Genomic DNA, 23,155 nt, shown 5'->3' on the forward strand with positions numbered 1-23,155 from the left:
AGTGCTAGCGTGCAAACCAAGAATTATTATCAGCGGTAAGAGAGTATGTGACGAATAATAGTCATAGAAATACGTTGGGATCTCTTGAAACAGTTGAAAGTCAATGCACTCTCGACGGCGTCGTGAAAGGCAATCCTTTGCTCAAGGTGGTTGCTTAAGACTGCTTTTTAGCGACGTGAGTACAAGTACAAGCATATAAAGCCCCAGAAACCAGGCACAAGTACAGCGATTAAAATGTTTTGATTCTCGTGTTTGCATTGCCATTCAAAGACTTTGTATGGAGTTTGTGGTGGCGTTTCGGGATTTGCTATTGTCTCCGTTTACCATCATTGCGGTTTAAAAATTTCACATCGTTCGGTCAGGGTAAAACAGAAACGAGTGAAAATAGAAAGCCAAGGAGTAGTCTGGATCCAAGAGGCCTAGTAACTTATCACCATCTGTATTGTGGTCACAAAGCTAAGATGGATTGCAAAGGATCCATGTTTTGGCCCAAGATCGTACAAAATGCATCCATAACAATCGACAATGAAACTGAATTGGGTGACCTCCCGCCGGCTGCAGCTTACAGCTACTGCCAAAAATTGGGTCTTTTGAATCGCAGTAAACGAAGTAAAGAATGGGGATGGCCCTATACTTAGTACTTGAGCACTGGCGACATAATTAGGAGCATAAGGCCTTATGCTAAATGTACCGCTTTTGTGCGAGGTAGTGATTTTTAAGGTATTTCGTGGACATGGTGGTTGTCAAGGAAGATGACCGCTTGCGAGAGTGGTAGCCTAGGGCACTTTTACTGTGTTCTGTTTGTTATGCCACACTGACGGATGCTGACAATCTTTGTTAGAAATTTAAACTTTAATGTTGAATGTTATCCAAGCACCTGCCTTTATTGACCGCTACAATACAACTAGGAATCAACTTAGTCGACATAAAAATAAGAATGGAAGTTAACTAACCAGCATCTTGTTGAATTCCGAAGGATGAAGTGTTAAAAACGGTGCAACAATTTCGCTCTAAATCTAAGTTAGTGACAAACACGAAAAGAGGATTTGAGTACCTATTGGACGTAATCGATTCGTTTTATGAAAACGCCACCAGCCATTAATTAATATTTAAAAATGCACTGTCATAATTTTCATGACAGGGTTCTATTTTTGCCTTATAATTAATACAAGAATTGTTTCAATTTTACGAATCTCAGGGAATCAGACCGGATGTTATCACTTACGCCATAAAATTTTACGCCTGGATTTTATTGGTAAATTTTGCGAACAAATTATCGTACTGCAACTGTGTTTTAATAATGCAACTTTTAATCGGCTGTAATAATCAAAAACAAAAATTTCAATATTTCCTTGTTAGGAATATAAACCTAATCTCTCAGTGAACTAAAAAGTTATTGTATCGCTAAATGCATGATATTTTGCAGGTTGGCTCCTGGTGTGTGCTTCTCTAACATAATGCGGCCATCTTGGACGTGCATCGGATGTTTCGCGACTATTTCACTGTTGGTGAATTTTTCGCTAGCAGTGACTGAAATATTTATAGGTGAGTTTAGCGTCATCTGAAGGTATACCACTATAGTCAGTTAAGTAAGGCACGCAAGTACTGTGTATTTTTCGGTCTTGGCTTATACATATCCTGAATGTACAAGTACATGTACTGCTAAGTAGTTTTCATTTGAATGGTCACACTTTTGGATTTTATCCACAGACTTAAAAGTTAGAAGTTGACTTAGGTAGGTAGGTGGGTTGTCTTTATTTGTACACGATGTATATGAAAGCTGAAAGCTTGTGGGGTCGTGTACAAAACATTACTACTAAATTAAATACAAGTGGAACTAAATATTAAATACAATTCAATGGAGTTTAAAAGTATATTAAAATGCTATCAGTGCGTCTTACACTCAAATATATACAACATCTTCAAGTTCAAAGCTAGCGGTCGAGGCTGATAATACGTTGAATTTAACGGCCTTAAAAAGTTCCAAAGTTTTGAGCTTTTTGGCAAGATTATAATGGCTTGTATCAACAAGATCAGTATATTTGGAAGTCAGCGTGTATTAAAACGTGGCACCATTAGTGAATCGCTTATACATCCCCAGAAATATTCAGATTCATTCTGCAAGTCAGGTGAAAAGGAGGCCGGACATTACAGGAATCACTTTTGAGTAGCCTTTGTTTGAATGGGCACACATAAGCGGAAGACAGTTCAAACAAACCACCAGCAAAAGAAAGTCAACAACAACACCATGGGGAAACAATATTCCTAAATAACTTTCATTTGAAAGGTCCATGTTGGGATTATGGTCTGAAAAGGTAGGAACTGTATTGTACAGCAAAATAAACAGCACCACATGAATATACTGCTCAGTAGCTTCCATTTAAATGGTCACATTTTGGGATTTCTAGCCGACAGAATTGTTAGAAACACCTTGCACACTTTAATAACCAGCTGTTTTATTTGGTGGTTCAAACTTTAACACAGGCCGTCAATGTAATTCTTAAATGTATAGGGTTAAGGTATAAATCCATCTGGTACTGTTTAGCTCCTCTATATATGCAGACCAAAATTTGAGACTCTTAGTTAACGTTGGCTTTGGAAAGAATTGAAGCTTGATCGGCTTGAGTTGAAGAGGCCTGAGAAGTGAGGTTATCAATTAAACATTTGTTGAGACTCTTATCAGGCGGATTGGGGACGATTGAATATTTCAAGTACAATAGCCACGCTTACAAACTGTTCATCAATTTCTTTGGAAAGATACAATACTCTGTGTGATTTTTTTGTCATGCCGAGTGGTAGAGGTTTGGGTTTGAATAGGATACGCAGAGATTTTGAAGTATTTGAGTCCGAATTTTGATTTACGAGGCTGTCTTGGTTTGATTGCAGTGATAAAAACAGTGGGACAAATGCGGCTAGAGGTTTCAGTTGACGTACCGCCCGTCATTGTGAAGGCTTTATCAGAGACTTTATTTGGCATTTGAAATCCTCCTGCTGTGTCGGAGCGTTTATTAAATAACTCCTACAGCGAATGTTATCACTGAATGTTAATCAAAAGAAAATTAACTCATTTAGCAAGTGATCGAATCCCGATAGCTCGAAGCATAAGGGGAGGGGAAACACAAGATGTTTAGGTTCGACAAAGTTCGAGATATTGGAGGTTAAGCCTTTACGCCTCACTAGTGACCGGCGACTAATTTACAGTATCACGACTTGATCAACGACAGGTCACGAGAATAAAGGAAATTATTAACAACTGCATCATTGTATAATGCCATTCCCGGGATTTGATTCGCTTAGGGGCTATGGAATATCAGCCATTATACTATGGCAGAGAAATATTTGAAATTTATTTATTTAAAATTTATTTATTTTGCCACAGCACAAATACAATGTAAACAAAAAAAAAAAAAAATAGATGTAACAATGGCGAGGAGACCTAAAGGAAACTATGAAGCTTATATTAATTAGGTCTCCTCAGTTATTATTTTACAAGATGAAATCCAAAAAGAAGATAAGAACACGACGACGGATACAATTACAATTTCATACAATTACAATGTCAAACGGAGGGATATATTGCGATAAGAAAAGCTACAAGAAAATGGAAACTACTAATAGTTATTATAGAAAAACACCTTAAGTGCTTTTTTAAAGGAGATAGAGGAGGACGAGTTGACGATTTCGGTACATAAGGAGTTGTAAAATTTGTAAAGTTGTAAAATTGTAAAATAGACATTAAATTGTCTTCTGGTTGTTCTTGCAAAGCGAAATCAGCAAGATCTAGCAATATTTCTTGATTGTTTTTGATTGTTGGCTATCTATCATCTCACACGCGCTCGTGGAATAATTGTATCATTAGAGATGAAATATCCTGATGTTTAAACAAATTCTCCTAAATAGCACCACAAAAAGTATGGGAAGAACGCAGAGGAGAATACACGTAAATTTCAGGTTTGTAAAGGACGGTTACGCGCTGAGGATTTATTAGGAATTCAAGTTTGCCGTTGTTTCCACTTCAACCAAGCGCTTCAGACAAAGGGAATTCATTTATTGTTAATGAATATCTGTGGACATCTAATTTTGTTGTAACTAGATTTTTATCTACATATATTTCAACGTCAATTCTATTGTAAATGTTAACTGTAAATATTATTCTTAAGATTAGCGTTAATATTTATCTCTATTTTTATATACACCACCCCTCACGTTTTGCAGCTTTAGTCATTCATCCATCCATCCATGGGATTCGAGCCGATGACCTATCCAATACAATACGATACGATACAACACAATACAACAGCGATGCTGGTGCAGTGCCCTACCAGCTGAGCTATCAAGCCAACTGGGAGCTGGTCATTTTGCGAGTTCGTAAGATATCGGTGGAAGAGATTGAAGTGAATATGAAATGTCATATATTTGAACTTCGGATAAAAGAATTAATAATTGATTATATTTGACCGGAAGCGTTCGCATCGCTTTTAAAAAATACCAAAACTTTCCCAATCAATTCACTATAGGAGAACTCGAACTCCTGATAGGAGAACTCCGATTTTTTTTTCCGAGTTTGCCGGTGTCACTTACTGATTAATAAATCATTCTCATTTATTCACCAGGCTCAACATATTCCATCACATTTATTCAATTCACTATAGTTGAAACATCTAGTAAGCTACCTTGTAACTGTAGGCTTGGCATTTCAGTGGATCGCTTAGTTCAACTGGAATTATAAATAGGCCTTTCAAAATGTTGTCGTATCATTTCAGGGGCAATATTCCCACCACCTAATCGTGGGATCAATGGAACCGTCGAAGAAGAAGCGTTTAAACTGGCTATAGCTCAAATTAATGATGACTCTACCAACTACCCGGGCATAGAGCTACGAGGTTTGGTAAGGTACTCAGATCCTACCGATGACTTTGACAATATCGAAAAAGGTAAGAACTCTTCAGTGTATGAAAGTGAAATACACTTAAGTATTTGAACAACCGATGAAATAATGAATGAATGAGAGACCATCGCAGTTATGTACGCAACTTGAAGGGAGGGGTTCACATTTCAACCGTATGTGCATGAATCTAAATGCTTTTTTCTCTTTCTTATCAACTTTATGGCCTTAAAAATCCCACTCACATGTACTTCAGTAATCACACTGATTCTATAATTAGTCCAAGCAAAATGAGTGATGACCAAAATTCACAGAAATGCTAGTGGATTACACTCATATTGTCGATATTGAATTTAGCGTTGACCCGTAGGATTTATTCCGCGGTTGATGTGTTAACACTTATTTGCATGCGAAAAAACGCAATCATATGCAAAAAATTACCACCCGAGTTACCTTTTCCCTTCCGAATGGTTCCCTAACAATGAATTAAATTAAACAGGCTTGGGTCATAGTGAGCAAAGGCGATAAAGTATTTTGATTCATGGACATGCGCAGAACCGTATACCCCTCCCTTTAAGCAGCCCGAAAAGAAGAAAATCAGGTTTGAACAGGATTCCAGTGCTCTACCAACTGACTTATCATTAGCCAACTGGGAGCTGGTCAGTTTGTTATTCGTAAGATACCTGTAGAGGTTCAGTGTTCAGTGTCCGCTTGTAGTCACGGCAGCCTTGTTTCCAGTCGTCTTTGGCGCGTAACCGAATGCGACTTTATCACTGAAGCTGATCCACCAAACCACTTTACAGGCTTGAAACGATTATGAATTTACGTACTGGATAACATCATGTGAAATAGAATGTGATGTTGTGTTTTGAGCCTGGTGAATCAATGATAGATTTTTTTTCAGTTAGTGACACAGGCATACTTGGAAAAAGAAAATACTAATTCTTCCAACATGAGCCGAAACCTATGTCGTAGAAAGGGAGGATGGAATTTTTGCTCAATACAATTGAATGATTTATTTGTACCAAGGGATTTGCTCCACTCAGTTGAAAAGCGAAAGCCTGTTGGAAGCGTCGTTGCTTTAATTTCCTTCTCTTCTCAACTTTTACAAAAGAGCACCTGGCACTTGACAAAATTTTGAATTTCTTCTTGGGCATCGTTTCTGCCGGAAAAAAGCACAACCGTCCCAAGAAGGAAGGATGATTGACTGCAAGGCTGGGATGCACATATATTGCTGTGCCGCTCTATTATTTCTCCAGGCACTGTTTCACTTCTTCAGGAATTAAAACCAACTACAAGAAGACGTTACGAGCTTTTTAATTTTTGTTTTCTAGTAGTTAGTTTTATTCCCTGAAGAAGTTTCGGATGGCCGGACGAAATATTTGATCAACACAGAAGATGTTTTATGTGTATCCCATCTTAATTGGTATTGTTTTGTGAAATTTACTCGTTTTTTCACCACGGTCCAACGCCGTTGCTTTGTCCACAGGCCCTTGCAGTTAGCTATAAAGGTTTAATTGAAAAGAGCACTTCAAGATTACCAAAACCTTACCCCACAAGTAGAGATTTCTCCTTATCGTTTTTGCTCTCTTTTTGTTCACTTTCTTTGTTTCTTCTTTTCTGTTGAAAAAGAGAGACCTGTATTTCCATGGTAACAAAACCTTTGCATCTGAGCCTAACTCTTTGCGTACCAAGGAGCCATATGTCCACCTAATTACACCTTCCATCTCAGAGAACGTAAAAGTGGGAATTTAGACTCTGGACGCTATTCTTTCTTTCTGTGTTACAATACAATACAATCAACTTTATTCAAAGAGGGTAGGTAGCAAGGGACAGTACTTCAGCTGAATAACTAGTGGCCCTCAAAAGATTACATGTAGAGGTTTTTACCGTTATCCGGAGATTTTTACGTTTCATGGTGTCATAATTTTGACATATCCCATAATTTCCATATCAAAGTACATTTTATGCCCTATCAACAAATGTATATGAGTTTGTAAAATCCTGTCGTAAAGAACGAGCACAACCGTCATCTTTGTAAACATGTTCATTTTTGTGTTAAATTAATACCTCCCTTCTTGGTACCCAGAGGGTTAATATCTTGCCTCGAAGCGGAGGAAGTCATTGAGGGAAATATTTACTGTGCTCGTGTTACGTCTACTTCCACAGTTAATGGTTTACTGAGTAGCAACATCTCAATCCTGATTGGTCCAATGGAAACGTCCGCCGTAGTTGCCACACAGCCTCTTTGCATCAGAGCGCGTGTTCCTCAAATTGCTCCGCTGACCAGCCTTGAGACGTTACCAGTGGATAGTGAAGGGACAAGTTATCTAGTGCGCATGAACCCCACAGAGGCACTGCGAGCCAAAGTGATTGCAGAAATCATGAAGCATTACAAGTGGCAAACGATGGCCGTTTTAGGAAGCCAAGAAAAAGAAGGTATGATTGAAAAGTTTTTGCAAACCTACACAGATTCGCATATAAAATATGATAGATTTAACTTAATTGATTTTTCGGCCGCCATTTTGGAGGAGGGTCTATTGCCGCAGGTTGGCAGTGACTTTGTATATTTTCCTGTAAAAAATAAAAGTTTCTTTCGAGAAGTCATGAAAAAAAAAACTCGGGCTTCATGGCTCATCAGGGGTTCCAAATAAACCAAGACAATAAAAGCACTCATCCTGAGTCCTCGTGTATTTATCTGTTTCTCGAAGTTTTGAACCCCTGATGAACCACTTGCCATATTTGACGTGTTTTTAACATCTACATAACAATTTCACAGAGCCAAAAGGTAGATTTGATTGTGTAGCGCAAATGTTCGAGTACGAGGTTGACGATAATGAAATTGTTTTGACGATGTGCCTACGCTGAAAAAGATCTATTTTTCAGAAGTTCCGACGACCTGCCTCTTCTTCAGTGGTGAGAATTGCAAGTGAAAGACAGAGCGAATTTTAATATCTTCATGCTACTGCGCCTTTCAATAACATGCCGACTCTGAAGTTCAAAATTTAACCAACCGTTACGCTTTTCACTGCCGTCAATCACTTAAGCTGACCTCTTAGAAAACAAAAACGTTCGGCTCAACGGGGTCAAAAGGTCATGTTCGTGCTCTGTGATTGGCGGAGGTCGATCCATTTTGTCGGTTTCTGTATTTTTTGTGGTCATTCGGTTGTGGCCATAATAATGATAATTATGATAATTATGTGGCGGTAATTATGATAATTATGGCCATGATTATGATTGATTATCAGTGTGGCCATTAATTATTGACGGTAGTAAAACACGCACATTATTAGTTGGGGTTAAAGTTCAGAGTTTGTATGTTATTGAAAGGTGCAGAAATATAATTTCACTGAATGCACACTCTCGCTTACAGTGTCCAAAGGTCATTCGGCCTTTCGCTTGATTGCCAACGAGAATGAATGGAATGTGGTAGCAGCCAGTCTCTTCACTCCTAATCCATTCAAAGTGCGAGAATTTTATATCCAAGGGGCGACGCTAGAGTATTTACGAACAACTGAAAGCACTCGACTTGCAGTCGTTTTCTGTCCCGCGTGGGCCGTCAGCTTGGTCTTAAAGAAGGCAAAGGAAAAGCCAAAGGGAAAGGCAAAGGCAAAGGAAAAGGGAATGGACTTGAAAAGGTGGACGTGGGTTTTTTCGGACTTTGGAAACCAGGAGGTAAAACAAAAACCTTATGATGCTGAGAATGAGATTGAGTACGGTTACGTTTGAATTTAGAGTAAATGCTTAAGATCACCATTTCACCCCTGATCCCATACTCATTTCAGAGCCCTCCCGAGAAACTGCTAGAAGACCCGGATGTGCTTTGGGGATGACAATGCCCTGACCAGCGTAGGGGAGGGGAGGGGAGGGGAGGGGGGAACTTTTGGTGGTCGTCCTTGTTGAAACTTACCACATCCTCGTTTGTGGGTGTTGTTCCAGTTCATTTCCACCCTAAACTAGTGCTAGCAAGTAGTTAGGTTTTCTGCCATATTTGTTCCGTCTTACCCCCTTTAATAGGTACCAGAATAATTAAACCCCATAAATATATACATTTGTATACATTTCATAAGTGATTTATCTCTTGGCTCAATTTATACGGCGATCCAAGTCGGGTCGAATCCGATGGAATGTAATTTAAGCTACAGACAAACTGGCAAAAATCACAACAGATCGGCCCAATAGCCACACAAACAGCAAGGCATACATGATAATGATGTGCGAGAGATTGCGTATGACAATTTCCGAGCTGCTTTAAGCCTCGTTATACAAGCGAGGCTAAGTGCAAAGTTTTTATTATGAAAATTAGTTCATTCATTCATGTGCAAACAAAACTAATTTTCATATGAAAAGCGTTGAACTTAGCCGCGCTTTCATAAAGAGGTTTACGGCAACTCGGAAATAGCCTATCCCCTTCTTTCGTCCCCGTTTCTAGCCACACAGGCTAATGAGATGGGTATAATATTCATTTCCGAGTTGCTGAGAACTTCATCATGAAAGCGAGGCTAAGTGGAAATCTTTTCACATAAAAATTAGTTTTGTTTGCATAGAGGGGTTTTAAATTATATATGGAGTGTCGAAAGTAATTCCCGTTTGCTTTGGTTTTGCATTACTACGCTCCATGATTGGTTAACAAAACCCGCGCCACTTTTCCCAGCTAAATGCAATGTAATCCACACCAAAACCAATCGTGTTTTGGCCGCACGCGTTTCCCCCGCGCTTTGCGCCAGTTACATGTATTTGCTTCGAATTCTGATTGGCTCGTTGTGTTGTTTACATCGATCTGTTGCGGTTGGCCAGAGTAATTACTTTGGTTTTGGTTTTATGGCACGCAGTTGGAAACTATAAATGCAAACTAATTTTCATAATAAGAACTTAGCAAATAGCCTCGCTTTCATAACGAGGCTTAAAGCAACTGAGAAATACCCTTTAGTTAATCATTATCTACTCAAGAATATTTTTAATTGAAATTTCAGCAGCTGTTTTCTTTTTTTATCTTAAACCCTGGTCCTGTAGTAGTTGAAATATCGGGTTGTAAATGTTTACTTTTGCTTTGTGTTTGTTTGGTTTACAGGCAGACCTGTTAGGCCTATCTGGTGTTGTACCAAAAAACATGCTCGGGCTGTTGGGTATTAAGCCTTCTTTTGCTAAGAACGATCGCTTTCAACAGTTCAAACAAGCGTGGAACCTTCAGATACCACACAAGAAGTTTACGGTAAATTCACTTTCCTTATAGTCTACACAAAAGAGAATTAAGCCCTGGTCAAACGACGCACGATGGTCGATAATAGTTGATGATGCTCAAAACTATCATCCAGTATTATTAACTATCAAGCGGGTGGTCAAACGGCTCAAACAAGCTCGTGATAGCTGACGATAGTTTACCGTGAGCCTCTAGTGTAAGGCATCTGCCGAGTGTCAACATCGCAAACAAAACTTCGCGGGGGTGAATTTTTCGCGGCGAAAGAAAGCAGCTGCCTGCTTCGTTTTCCTTCAGTTGTTGGAAGAAGTAACTGAAAATAAATCTTGAGAGCGCTGGTGGAAACGCGTGGTCAAACGGGAAAAACTATCATCACCTATTATGAAGAATTTGAACACGCTCAAAGTGAATGATAGTTTGTGATAGCCGATGATAGCGCATGATAGTTGGTGGTCAAACGAGCCCGCGCGCTTCAACTATCATCAACTATCATTGACTATCATGCGCCGTTTGACCAGGGCTTTAGAGTCTCAGTCACGGATCTCGTCACCCTGCCCTCTCAATGTTGGTTCACAAGATTTGCCAGCAGAATTGCTAAAAACCAACATTGAGGGGGAGGGGAGCACGGGAAGGATAGTATTGACTTGGTTGTGAAGTGTCACAACTTAACTTGGCTAGGACTGTAGTTTTCAATTTCTTATTCTTTTCTCTTTTCAAATGAATCTCTCCATCTATAAAAGATAGAATAAAAGACCCTTGCGTTAGGCTAGGAATGGTATTTTCGCTTTGAAACAAGAGCACGAGTACGTTTTAAAGCGAAATTTAACAGATGCACCCAATGGCTCAATTCAGTGAATATCTGTTCCGATGGCCTTAATCGCATAAGAAATTCGAATTTGGTCGTAAAGAAAAAAAAAACAGTTTTCTTTGTAAAAATGTCAGCTCAAAGTTATTGTATTACCGGAAAACTAATTTCTTTTAAGGTCAGCTTGCATTTTCGTAAAACCAATAACATCTAGTAAATTCGGAGAATAAATTTCCGTCTCCTAAAAACTGCAAACCATGTCTTTAAAAGAACAGGAAACGTTCTGGGAACAGAAGAGACAACATTCTTAGTATTTTGCTTAAATGTTCTCTTGGGGTGCGCCTGATTTAACTCACGGTACTTGAATAAACCTACAGTGTTCGTCAATATTTATCTTGAGAAGGTTAGTCCATGAAGCTTTTAAAGTGCCTATGAACCAAAAATTGTTTTTATTTAGTTTTAAAGGTTACCTTGAAAAATGCAGGTTTCCAAAGTTTGAGAACTCTAGACTTAAAAATGACGATTTTACAAGCCTTCAAAGTCGTGCTATTTTACCCTAAAAAATGGTCAGGCGAATGGGCCGAGATTTTTCCAAATTCACCAAACCGTGACGTCACTTTGTTGCCACGGGTTTGTTTGCGTTGTCAAAGTGCCTTGTTGGGAAGTGAGCGAGCTTGGAAGGAAACATGTCTAGCGATTCAGAAATGAGCGAATTTTCAGATATGCCCGGTAACCCCGGGGACGAAGATGTCAAAGAGGGAAACGATGAAGATTACGATGTAATTTATAGCAAAATTACGCCATATCAAGACGAACCTCTGGCCCAAGTTGACGCTGGCGACGAGAACACGGGAGAGGAAATCGAAGTCAAGGAAAATTAGACGACGATGGCCTTACACCAACAGCGCTGGAAGCGCGATATGAGAAAAGAGTTCCTGTAGACAGTTGGTCAGTATAGGTATTTTTATATTCTTAACCTGTGCGCAGCAATGTCCGAACGGATTTACTTTGAGCTTGCGACTCGTTGATCTTACATCCTGAATCTGGCTGTCTGATCTTTCGATCGTCAAAAGACCTATCAAAATATGAGATATTTTTTTTCATTTTGAATGGCCTGACGTTTTTGCTGTAAGCTCATTTCTGTTTTAACGTTGACTTCATATTTTCAGGTGCCAATGTACAGAATGCAAAGTCGAGAATTTAGTAGGTTCGCTAGAGTACCGTTGCTGCAGGGAAATTGCCAATGCGTTTACTTCGCTCTCTAAGTTCTTCTTGACCTGGTGGAGTAGTAGTATCCCTCGTTGGGATCGCGTCCTATTCAGGCAATACTTTACTTTCATCCTCGCGGCCTCCATGCTGCTTAGAACGGATAAACTGCATTCATAACACGAATCCTCGAAATGAGCCGAACAGAGTGAAGTGTATTTTGACGTCAGGTTCTTGAAATCATGCCTATGTCTACGGACAAACTGGACCCATCTGGCCTTCACAGCCGGATCAGCGGGAAATTGGTACATTCGTATACCTGGGGTAAACGATCTGTTTTGGCAGCTTTGCTGGTTTGGCGTACCAGCAACGCAATACCGCCCTCGCTGCCTCTTTTCCTCCATATTGCGGGAACGAAAGTGGCAACAAAGTGACGTCAGAGGTTGATATCACGTGGTATTTTGGCCGCGCGATTCAAATACCATTTTTGAGAGTAAAATAGCACGACTTTAAAGGCTTGTAAAATCGTCATTTTTAAGTCTACAGTTCTCAAACTTTGGAAACTTGTATTTTTAAAGGTAAACTTTAAAACTAAATGAAAACAATTTTCGGTTCATAGGCACTTTAACCGTCCAGTGATGGTCTAGCAATTTTGGTCTTGTGATGTTAACACATGCGCAATCCCAGGTCCCAGTCCTTTTCATTATTTTCGAGCGTTTTAGTGTGGACACGAGAAAACGATACGTAAACGCTAGTGCGGATGAACATATTTTGCCACTTTTTCGCTGAGAAAAAGGACACTTTTGCAAGCGCATTAGAGTGGATGGGGCGTTAAGCAGCTATGCTCAAGCCTGAGTAGCTGCTTAAGTTAATAAATTCCATTTACCCTCCTTATCGCCGAAGTCTTTTTTCTTGTATTGTTTACAGGTGCCTGCAGGGAGAGTTTATGATTCGGTGTTGGTCGCTGCCGAAGGGATAAAGACAGCAGTCAACAGCGGAGTAGATTTGTCCAAACCGCCAACTTATCTGGGATTCTGTGGTGATTTACAGGAACAACCCGAAAATGCCAACGGAAAGGAACTCGCTCGACACTTAAATAAGGTAAATAAACTATTAATAAGTCTTATTTACAAGGGAAATGATTCAATATATCTATCAAATATATCAAGCACGAGGAAGAATGTTTAACCAGATTTCCAAACATCGAGTAGTGAAGCCGAGTTGACTTTTTAACCAACTTGGAAGTGTTTGGAATCAAATGAAACACTCTTTCGAGTGTTTGATATGGCTTTTCAAAGTATTAAAAATTCTTAGTGAAATTCAAAAGCAAAGCTCACCAAATTTTATGATAATTAAGGTCACATTTCGACACCTCTTTCACGGTATCGATTTCCCCTGTTTTCTCTTCACGAATTAATATATCAAACACGAGAAAGCGTGTTTCATCAGATATTCAAACACTGAGAAGTTGGTTCAAAAAACTCGGCTGCGCCTCGTTTTTCCAATCTACTTCTCGGTGTTTGGAAATCGGAGGAAACACTCTTCCTCGTGTTTGATATATTACTTCTCAAATGATCAATAATTCTTGGAGAAATTCAAGGCTAAAGTTGGCATAATGTTTCGGTAATAGGCCATTTCCGAGTTGCTGTAAACCTCTCTAGAAAAGCAAGGCTAAGTGCAAAACTTTTCACATGAAAATTAGTTTTGTTTGCATATGAATAAAAACTAAATTTCATTACAAAAACTTTGCACTTAACCTCGCTTTCATAATGAGGTTCGAAGCAACTCGGAAATGGTCTATTAGGAACACATATCCAACCACGGTGTTGATGAATTATTATTAATAATTTTGAGGAGTGTTTGTCAATTTCAATATGCGAACCGGTGAAGGTGTTCGCCAATGCCTTGTTTCTTTTGTCAGGTCAGTGTTGAAGGTGTCATGGGTAACATCCAAGCTAATGATCCAGATGCTTCCGGTTCTGCAAACTTTGATGTCGTCAATCTGAGGGCAGATGGACAATACAAGGTAATTTCCATACAATCCGAAGTTCTACAAAGGACCCTGCATGTAATGTGCCGCAAAAGTTGACTCCTGGGCACGTCGAAGGTCAGATAACATCAAAAGGTGGCAAAACGGCACAGTGAATTACTAATAAAATATTCGGAAATCTGCAGAAATTCCTCCTGGAATAAAGGGGTGGTTTGGAGATACTGTTTGTGAACTTCTTTCGGGTTATGCTCTAATTTGGAGGATCACAATTGCAAGTGTGCAGTAGTCTAGACTTGAAAGTTTTCGACTTCGCTCAGTCAACGGGATGGTCGCTAACGAAATGCCTTGCTCATTGCATAAAACAAATAGCTTTCATTTTGCCTTGGGTCTGTATTCTGTTAACGCACTGAGGACATCAAAACGTGGTAAGAACATCAGTCACGCTACGAGCTGCAGGCGAGTAACGCACTTCTTTGTTCTCACTACGTTTTAACGTTATCTGTGCGTTATCAGAATACAGACGCACAACAAAATGAAATCTATTTGTTAAATAGCTTACATTATCATCGTTATATGTTGAAATTACAGGTTGGAGAATGGAATGATAAACTTCAAATGTTCAAGAATAGGATACCAGTGTGGCCATCGAACAGTACTACAGTACCAAAAGACATTCCCAACATCTTGAAGGGAAAAAATCTTACCGTGACGACGATATTGGTAAGATAGATGAAAAACTTTACTTTCCTTTACTGTTGGTTACCAGTTCTATTTCCCTTCACAGCGGTCAGACATGTGAGGCATGAGCGTGAAGCAAAGTACAAAGAAATCCTCTATTTTAAAGCCAAAACTCAAGGCCATTTCTGTAATCTTAAACTTTTTATCTTGGGTGGCCTTCAGTTTTCTCAGCATGAAATTGGTCTTTTCGCAGTGCATGGTTTGTTCATTGTCTTTTATGCATTGAGCACTCTTAACTGTTCGAACCGATACAAATTTCAAGGCACAGACCGAAGATGTGACGCACAGTTTTTGAGTTGGGCCCTTTCCCTTTTCATTGATGTACCATTTCTTCGGTTTTTCTCACGCAGTTAAAGTAATTGCTGTTGTCTTTATAATAATGATGACGATGATGATCATGATGATGGTGAAGAATTTGATCAATTAACTTTATTTGACTGTTAGGCTTTCACCTCTCAAACGAAATGTATTAGTTGTTTGTTTGGTTATGGAGCTGATATTTTGTGATTTTTGACAGTTTCCTGACGACTGAATTACATTCAACGCGGCTTAAGTGCAATTTAGGGACGAGGCTGCAATGGGTATAAAGTGGGCCTTGAAATGTCCTTTTGGCACAGCAGTAGTGAAAATAACATAAGTTAGACTGTGATACAAGGATAATTGTTGGAGGATGCCTTTCTAGCTTTGGTGTTTAAGGAGTCCTGTCACGGTGATTTGGCTGTATTTTGGTCAAAAGTGCTCAAATATTTGAAAAAGAAACTTTTTTTTACAATAACTGTCCAAATTCTCGCGCGCTGATTGGCTCGTAGCTATTGTCTATAAGAGTACAGACAATAAAAATGACGTCAGATGTAACGCGCGCGCTTTCTCAACGAAAAAAATAGTCAATTCCGCTCGTACTTTTTCCATGTTATTGTAAAAAACAAACCGACGGCAGTTTTCTATGGTCTATACTCTTTTATTAAAAACTGGATCATCGTATAATGCAATTCAAGGGATTTAATTGGCTGAGCGGCCATGGTATATGAGCAATTATACCATGGCCAAGAAATGGCGGCCATAAATTGTCTGCTGGTTCTTCTCTCACAGCGAAATCAGTTAAATCTAGCAATATTTCTTGATTGTTTTTAATAAAACAATTATTCCACTTGCGCTTGTTGGATATGAGATGATTATAGCCAACTCGGCGCTACGCGCCTCGTTGGCTATCTATCATCTCATATCCAACGCGCGCTCGTGGAATAATTGTTAAATAGACCATAAAATGACGCCATAAAATGTCCAAAACTTAACAGTGAAACCACTCGCCTGCGGCTCGTGGTTTCACTTAAGTTTTGAACATTTTTTGACGTCATTTTATGGTCTATAAGAGTATAGACCATAGAAAACTGCCGTCGATTTGTTAACTCTAACATGGAATTGCTCTTGGAGCACCGGGAGGAAAGTAAAAGAGATTTGTATTTAAATACACCGGAAAAACATGAAAAAAGTGGCCATTTTTTTTAATTGCAATCCATGTCCTTCTTAGCCATCCACAGCCAATTGAGCCAAACGTAGTTGGTACTTGTTTTTGTGCGTTGGTAGGGTAATTATTAACAAAACAGAACTCATCGACACCATAGTTAATTGAGTGTCTGGTTATGAAACCTTGTTATGTTCAAAGTTGATAACAATGGTGCGGCAATTTATGATGGAAGGGCCGCGACCTTGTACAATCCTTTGTTTTAACATTCACACTACAATTGAATATCTTAACAGGAACGTTTCTATTGGCCAGTTGTTCCAACATATTTCAAAATATATTGTGGTCTGTGCACAGTCAAGAATAGGCGACAGTGTCCCTTTAACTGTTTTTCTCTCACATAACTGATCGCGTCATGTAGGCTCCACCATTTGTGATGTGTAAAAGCGGCGCCAAATGCTCCAACAATGGAACTCATGAATTCGAAGGTCTTACCATTGATATCTTGGAGGAAATGAAGAAAGGGCTTGGCTTTAAATACAAAATATATCTAGCTCCTGATGGTAAATTTGGAGTGAAGAACAAACTGACTGGAGAATGGAATGGTGTTGTGAAAGAAATAAGGGACAAGGTAAGATGTTCTGGATGTGAGAGCTGATAGCTACTGGCGGCAACCAATCAGGGCACGTGATTACTCAGCGATTATCCAGCGCCTATCTATAATTACTAAAAACGGGATCACTGGATAACACAATTCTAGAATTTGATTGGCTTAGTGGCTATGGGATATCGACCACTATATCATGCTCGTGAAATAGCTGTAAAGGATAAATGTGAAGCAAAGCGAAGATGTTTGATCTCTTTCACACATCTTCGGCAAAATTGTCGGGCGTATTTCGCCTCATCTTGAAGAAACTATTGACATGAATCTCAGACAGTTTGGTTATATTCCTTTCGGTAAGGCACTGATTGTACAGCATACTATGTTGTGTGGTTCTTGCAGTACAAATGGTTTATTTTCCTTTGACAGACCTTTGGAATGAATCGCAGACACGTTTGATAACATTTCTGACAATAATGGGAGTGTGTGTGTGTGTATTTGTGGGGGGAAGGGGAGGGGGAGGCCGAAGATGCACTTACTCTTGAGTGCAATATCCGCACGTCTTCGCAAACGACCCTTAATTGAATCCGTTACTCCTACATGTCTCCCACAGTTTCTGGGGTGTTCAATTAGACTGATTGGCGATTGGCAACACAGCTACACCTTGTTAAGAATTTCGTCATGGAACACTTGATGTCAGTAAAGTTATTTTCTTGTTCCTCCACAGAAAGCTGACTTGAGTATTGCACCCATGACCATCAGCTCCGATCGTCAGACCGCCGTAGATTTCACACAGCCTTACATGACGTTTGGACTTGCCTACATGATGCGCGTCAAGGACGTGAAGGCAAACTACTTCCGGTTCCTGTCACCGTTTAACAAGTCCTTATGGATTGCGCTTTGCGTGCTGGTAATGGTCATGAGTGTTTTAGTTTGGTTCTGCAGTCTTGTTAGTCCTTGGGGATACTATGGCAGATGTCTTCAAGCTAAGTCACTTGAAAAGGTACATTCAAAAACTCATTAATAATTTATAAGCCCATTGACCTATCAAATGGTCGATAATACATCACGTGCAGTAATTTTATATCGATAAACCTCCTCATTAGTAAGCGGTGTTTTATCAGCTGATAAAACACTCCTCATTAGTATGCGGTGTTTTTCTCGTATGCTAATTCCCAGCTTCCACAAAAGCATAATTGTTATGAACTCTATTGACATACGCTTTTCCAGGAATGTTTTTGAAGCCGTTCAGGAAACTCGCAGCACGTGTTTTATCGGGTCTAAAACCACTCGGCTGCGCCTCGTAGTTTTACACCCGATAAAACACTCCTGTTCGTTTTTTAAACATTACTTGAACGATTTGCACTGATTTTCATTGCCCTGCAAAATAATTTGTAAAGAAGAAGTAGTTAAACTCAGGTACAGATGAGTCACAATGAGTTACTGGATGAAGTGTAACAGTCACCTTGTTATTTCATGAGAACATGTTAAGGGTGCACCGATTAAAAGTTTAAAAAATCGATCCGATAGAGCATATATGACATTTGTTCGATATTGATGTTATGACGTAATTTTCCGTGATTTGTATTGTGACGTCAAGGTAGCGCCCAGGGTATCAATGAGTAGAGAAAGCTACGATTCTTTGATGGAGTGAAGCATCAACAGAACAGTCTTACCACACCATAGCACGTTTGGACAAAATAGTATCACCTTCACACGTACATACAAAAAAAAAAAAATCGTATCCCTTCTGAAGAATATCCCCGATAGTATTAGTAGGCTAGTCTGACGCAGCGTTTCGTCTCGGCAAAGAGACTCTTCAGAGACTTTTCAGAATTTATAGCGAAATTTGTTGAGCATCACGCCCAAAGTCCCGTTCGCCGATCGAAGATGTTAGCAGTCTGGCCCTCTATCGCAGAAAAATTCCCTTTCCGAGTTGCTTTGAACCTCATTATGAGAGCGAGGCAAAGTTTTCACTTTGCACTTAGCCTCGCTTTCATAATGAGGTTCACAGCACCCTTTTCTGTAAGTGCTGGAAGCTGTTGTGAGTCACCCTAAGCAAAGACGACGACGACGCCAACAAAAACTGAACTTAAAACTGATTAAATTCTGAATAAATTCGCGATAATTCCAACTTATGTAGTTTGTGCGATGTGGCCGAACTATCCAGGAGCTAACGTCTGTGGGGGCTTTAAAGTTCACAAAAAGAAAGAAAAAATGAATCGTCATGGGTTTACGTACCTTGAATGTGGTCATTGCATGTTTCACAGAGGGTGACAAAAAATATGTACCACTGTGAAAAAGGACGATTTTTCCGTCGTCGCCGTTGCTTAAAGGGGAAGTATCATGGGGTTTGATATCTTTTGTTAAAAATGATGAAATGAGACCTTCAATCAGCTGCCAAATAATTCTAGAATGACGAGAGAAAAGAAATCAATTCAATTCTTGAAAGGAAAAACTCGTGATCTGTTCTAGCGCATTTTGGAAACAAAAATGCGAGAACTTGAAAAACATTAGCCTAATATTTTTCAAGTGTCAATCCATACCGGCCTACTCTGTGTCTGGCCAGAGGCACTAATCGACAGTTGTATTGCACTGGGGTGATAATTTATAACAAACTTGACAATTATTTCGTTGTTTCTGTTGGCAGACAAACATTTTTGGGTTTTGAAATTACAGCAAATTTGCGTGATACTTCCCCTTTAAGGACAGTGCCTACTTTTGTTTCTACACATCTCGAGATACTCGGTTTTCCTATGGGAGCTGCCTACTAATACTAATACTAATACTAATACTAATACTAATACCAATGCTAATGCTAATGCTAATGCTAATAAGAACTTAGAGATAACAAAGCTTCAATATGGAAAAAAAGCGCCATACATGCTTTGTTTTTTACTGCTTTTTTGGATTTTTGTCGCTTAATTATCTCTGTAAATATGCAGTTACCCCAATTTTCTTTTAGGAAACCGCGCAAACATAATTCTGTATTAGTAGGCACTGTCCTTAAGGTTCCAATTCTGATCTCAAATCATTTCATTACTATTGTACTCGTTTTATTCTAGTTAAATCCAGAAGTCGTCAAGGAGGCTGAAACTCTGAGCCTAAGTAATTCAATTTGGTCATCATGGAAAGCGTATGTCCGACAGGGGGCTGAACATCCCAATGCTTGGTCAGGAAGGATAATGGTCTCTGTGTTCTGGTTTGCTGTGATGATCATCAATGCTACATACACAGCCAATTTGGCAGCTCATCTGACCGTGTCACGGATGCAGACGCCAATTGAAACGATCTTAGACTTGTCTCGACAAACGAAAATTGAGTACGGAACGCTCAAAGACTCGCAACTACAAACGTTTTTCCAAAACACAGATGTTCCAAGGTAGGGCAACGAAGTAATTTTAAAATCGGTTTTAAAAACCGTTGCTTTTAAGAACCAAGAAGCTTCGAAATAACAGGAAAGTTCATGACTTGTTTCACATGATAGGTTTATTTCTAGTGTCCAAGTAATGGCAAAGCTATGTGATTGGTTGTGTTTTGGTTCCCTCGTTATGTTATTGGTTGTTTTTTATTGCCTCGTTATAGTTCAGTTCTGTCATTGGTTGTTTTAGTTCCCTCGTTATGGTGTAGTTGTGTTGTTGGTTGTTTTCTGGTTGCCTCGTTATTGTTCAGTTGTGTGGTTCTTCGTTTTATGGTTGCCTCGTTATGGTTCAGTTTTGTGATTGGTTGTTTTTAGGTTGCCTCGTTCTTAGTTGCCTTATTCAGTATGGTTCAGGTTTTTAATTGACTCTTTTAGTTACCTGGTGATGGGTCAGTTCATGGAGCAGCGCAAGACCTGGATGCCGAGTTTTGATGCCGCCATTAACAGAACCATGGCTGGTGATTTTGCCTTCATCTCCGACAGACCGATCTTGGATTATGTGTCACGCCAAGAGAAGTATTGTGGAAAACTGAAGGTCATTGGAGGGTAATGATGCTCTTTGTCAAATATTAAAAAGTGCTCGAAGCCATATAAAAATATCGAATTTCATTCTCTAAATAAATTGTAAAACAAACAGCGTTACTTTCATTTTTATAGCATAATAATGAGCACCTCAGTAAAATACTTCTTAATAGCTTTCATTTGAATGGTGACAATTCAGGATTTCACCCACAGACTCAAAAAAGGAAAATCATCAGTTCAATACAAAATGTATTTAAAAAAGTATAGTAAAAGTAACTGGTTTACATGATTGCTATGTGGGAGCCCAATGAAGAAAAGTACTCTTTTGTTTTTTCAAAAAACCTAGGGATCCACCTTGTCTCACATTTTGTGGTAGGGTATTCCGTAGAACGGCTCAACTATAGAAGGAAGTCTTGTAATTATTGGAGAAATTCAAAGTAACAGTTCACCAAATTTTATGATAATTAAGATCACGCCTCCAAACTTCCTTCATAGCAGTAATTTCGTTTGTGAATTAATATTTCACTATGAATTATTAATGAGTTTGAGAACAGTATATGGTGTGGTATATTTCTTTTGGCACTAGTGAGGAGACCGTTAAAAAATCAAGACATTACATCTTTGATCATAAAAGGAATTGTGATGTGATATTTTAAGACTGGTGAACAAATGAGAACTGTATTATTCAGTAATGACACAGGCAAACTCGGAAATAGACATTCCGAGTGCTCCTATCAGGAGTCGATCCTAAGACCTTCCAATTACTAGTTCGGATGCTCTACCACTGAGCTACAGGAGACTCGTGGGATCTAAGGCCATTAAACTAGGTTAATGGTTTAATGTTTGATGGCCTTAGCTCCCATGATTCTCCTGTAGCTCAGTGGTAGAGCATCCGAACTAGTAATTGGAAGGTCTTAGGATCGACTCCTGATAGGAGCACTCGGAATGTCTTTTTCCGAGTTTGCCTGTGTCATTACTGCGTAATACAGTTCTCATCTTTGATCATTTCCTTTATTCTCATTACCTTCTTGTTTGATAAGGTAGTGATAGTGTATGGATATGGAGAAATTAGCTGCTGGTCACTATTGTTGCTTACAACGTTAACAAAGGATCTGTGTATCATTTGCAGATTTGGTAACACCTATGGTTATGGATTCGCCTTTGAACAGAACTCTCCATACACCCCACTGTTCAATGTGGAACTGTTTCGACTTCAAAAGGATTTTAAGATCAGCACCTTCACCCACAAATGGATGAAAGAGAGTGTGAAGTGTGAAATGATGGACAACTTTGAGGAACAAAAGGAACAAGGTTAGATGCAATATGGCGTTTTCTTTGTTGTAAACAAAACGTCCTCAAAAGGTGTCAGTTACATTAGAGAAGTCAAAGTATGTTTTTATGTCATTTGAACATAAATACATTGTTTGGAGAATGATGACAATTAAACAAGAACCAAAACATGTCCCACCGGAGTAAAATAGTGGCCTGGTGTCCGTTGTCACTTCATTAAGTTTTACTGCACGAAAAATCGATTTTGCCGGGAATCTTTGGTGACACTCTTGCTCTTGGAGGACGAGGACGATTTTGCCCATACCTTTGGCCGCATCAAAGGGCATCGCAGCGGGCATGAATTCCAATCCCGTATAAAGCCTGATTTTTTCAAGTTTTCTTTTCGCAGTTCCATAAGTTGTGTTCATACCTACAATGGTCACTCATTATGAATTGTAAATTTAGAGTGCGAAAGAACGATCGCAAAGTCACTGAATGGACTTTCCCGTCAAAAAGCGTTGACAAACTACGGTGACAGTCTTCTGTGTAACCATGCCGACCTGCCAACTCTCACAGTTCTGCCATGAGTCTCACGATTTTTTGTCATTTCTCACGGTCTCACGACTAGGCTCCCAATCTCACGGATTTTTGGGAAAAATCTTTCTGAAATGAAATAAATTAAGTTGTTGAATAAAAATGGAATATTTACGAGGAATGCTAGTGCCATAAAGTGATAAACTAATAAAGAAAAACACTGTACTTACTATTTTTTGTACCGAGCTGTGATTATTGCTTGTGTTCAATAACTCATCGTTTTTCTCCGCGTCTGTTCGCCATTTTGAAAGGGGAGGAGGCCCTGGGAATGAGGTTGTTGACTTCCGTCAATGGAAAAGGGGTTTGATAGGGGAAAAAAACAGAATCTCACTATTTTTTGTAGAATCGCCAGATTTTTTTTCAGGGGTCTGCAGATTTTCCTTTACCATGGGTTGGCAGGTCTGCCATGGGCTATAGGAAACATGGGTTTCGACTAAAGAAAGGTTATATTTATCTCAAGTAAAG

General features: G+C 39.3%; 1 protein-coding gene across 1 annotated transcript in view; it reads left to right on the forward strand.

The window, feature by feature from the left end:
* LOC146460339 (glutamate receptor ionotropic, kainate 2-like) overlaps positions 1-23,155 on the forward strand; it is a 26,017-nt gene continuing 2,862 nt past the window's right edge. The window contains exons 1-14 of the mRNA XM_085088478.1: positions 1-35; positions 1,427-1,545; positions 4,764-4,934; positions 7,055-7,324; positions 8,259-8,560; positions 9,957-10,097; positions 13,021-13,194; positions 14,015-14,119; positions 14,672-14,803; positions 16,705-16,914; positions 17,612-17,887; positions 19,950-20,266; positions 20,681-20,851; positions 21,957-22,138. Of these exons, the coding sequence (XP_084944604.1) occupies positions 1,458-1,545; positions 4,764-4,934; positions 7,055-7,324; positions 8,259-8,560; positions 9,957-10,097; positions 13,021-13,194; positions 14,015-14,119; positions 14,672-14,803; positions 16,705-16,914; positions 17,612-17,887; positions 19,950-20,266; positions 20,681-20,851; positions 21,957-22,138 (2,539 nt within the window). The 5' untranslated portion in view covers positions 1-35; positions 1,427-1,457. The remainder of the gene's footprint in view (positions 36-1,426; positions 1,546-4,763; positions 4,935-7,054; positions 7,325-8,258; positions 8,561-9,956; positions 10,098-13,020; positions 13,195-14,014; positions 14,120-14,671; positions 14,804-16,704; positions 16,915-17,611; positions 17,888-19,949; positions 20,267-20,680; positions 20,852-21,956; positions 22,139-23,155) is intronic.

This window comes from Pavona decussata, unplaced genomic scaffold, assembly GCF_977016875.1.
Source record: "Pavona decussata unplaced genomic scaffold, jaPavDecu1.1 SCAFFOLD_214, whole genome shotgun sequence".
In the NCBI taxonomy this organism is placed as follows: domain Eukaryota; kingdom Metazoa; phylum Cnidaria; class Anthozoa; order Scleractinia; family Agariciidae; genus Pavona; species Pavona decussata.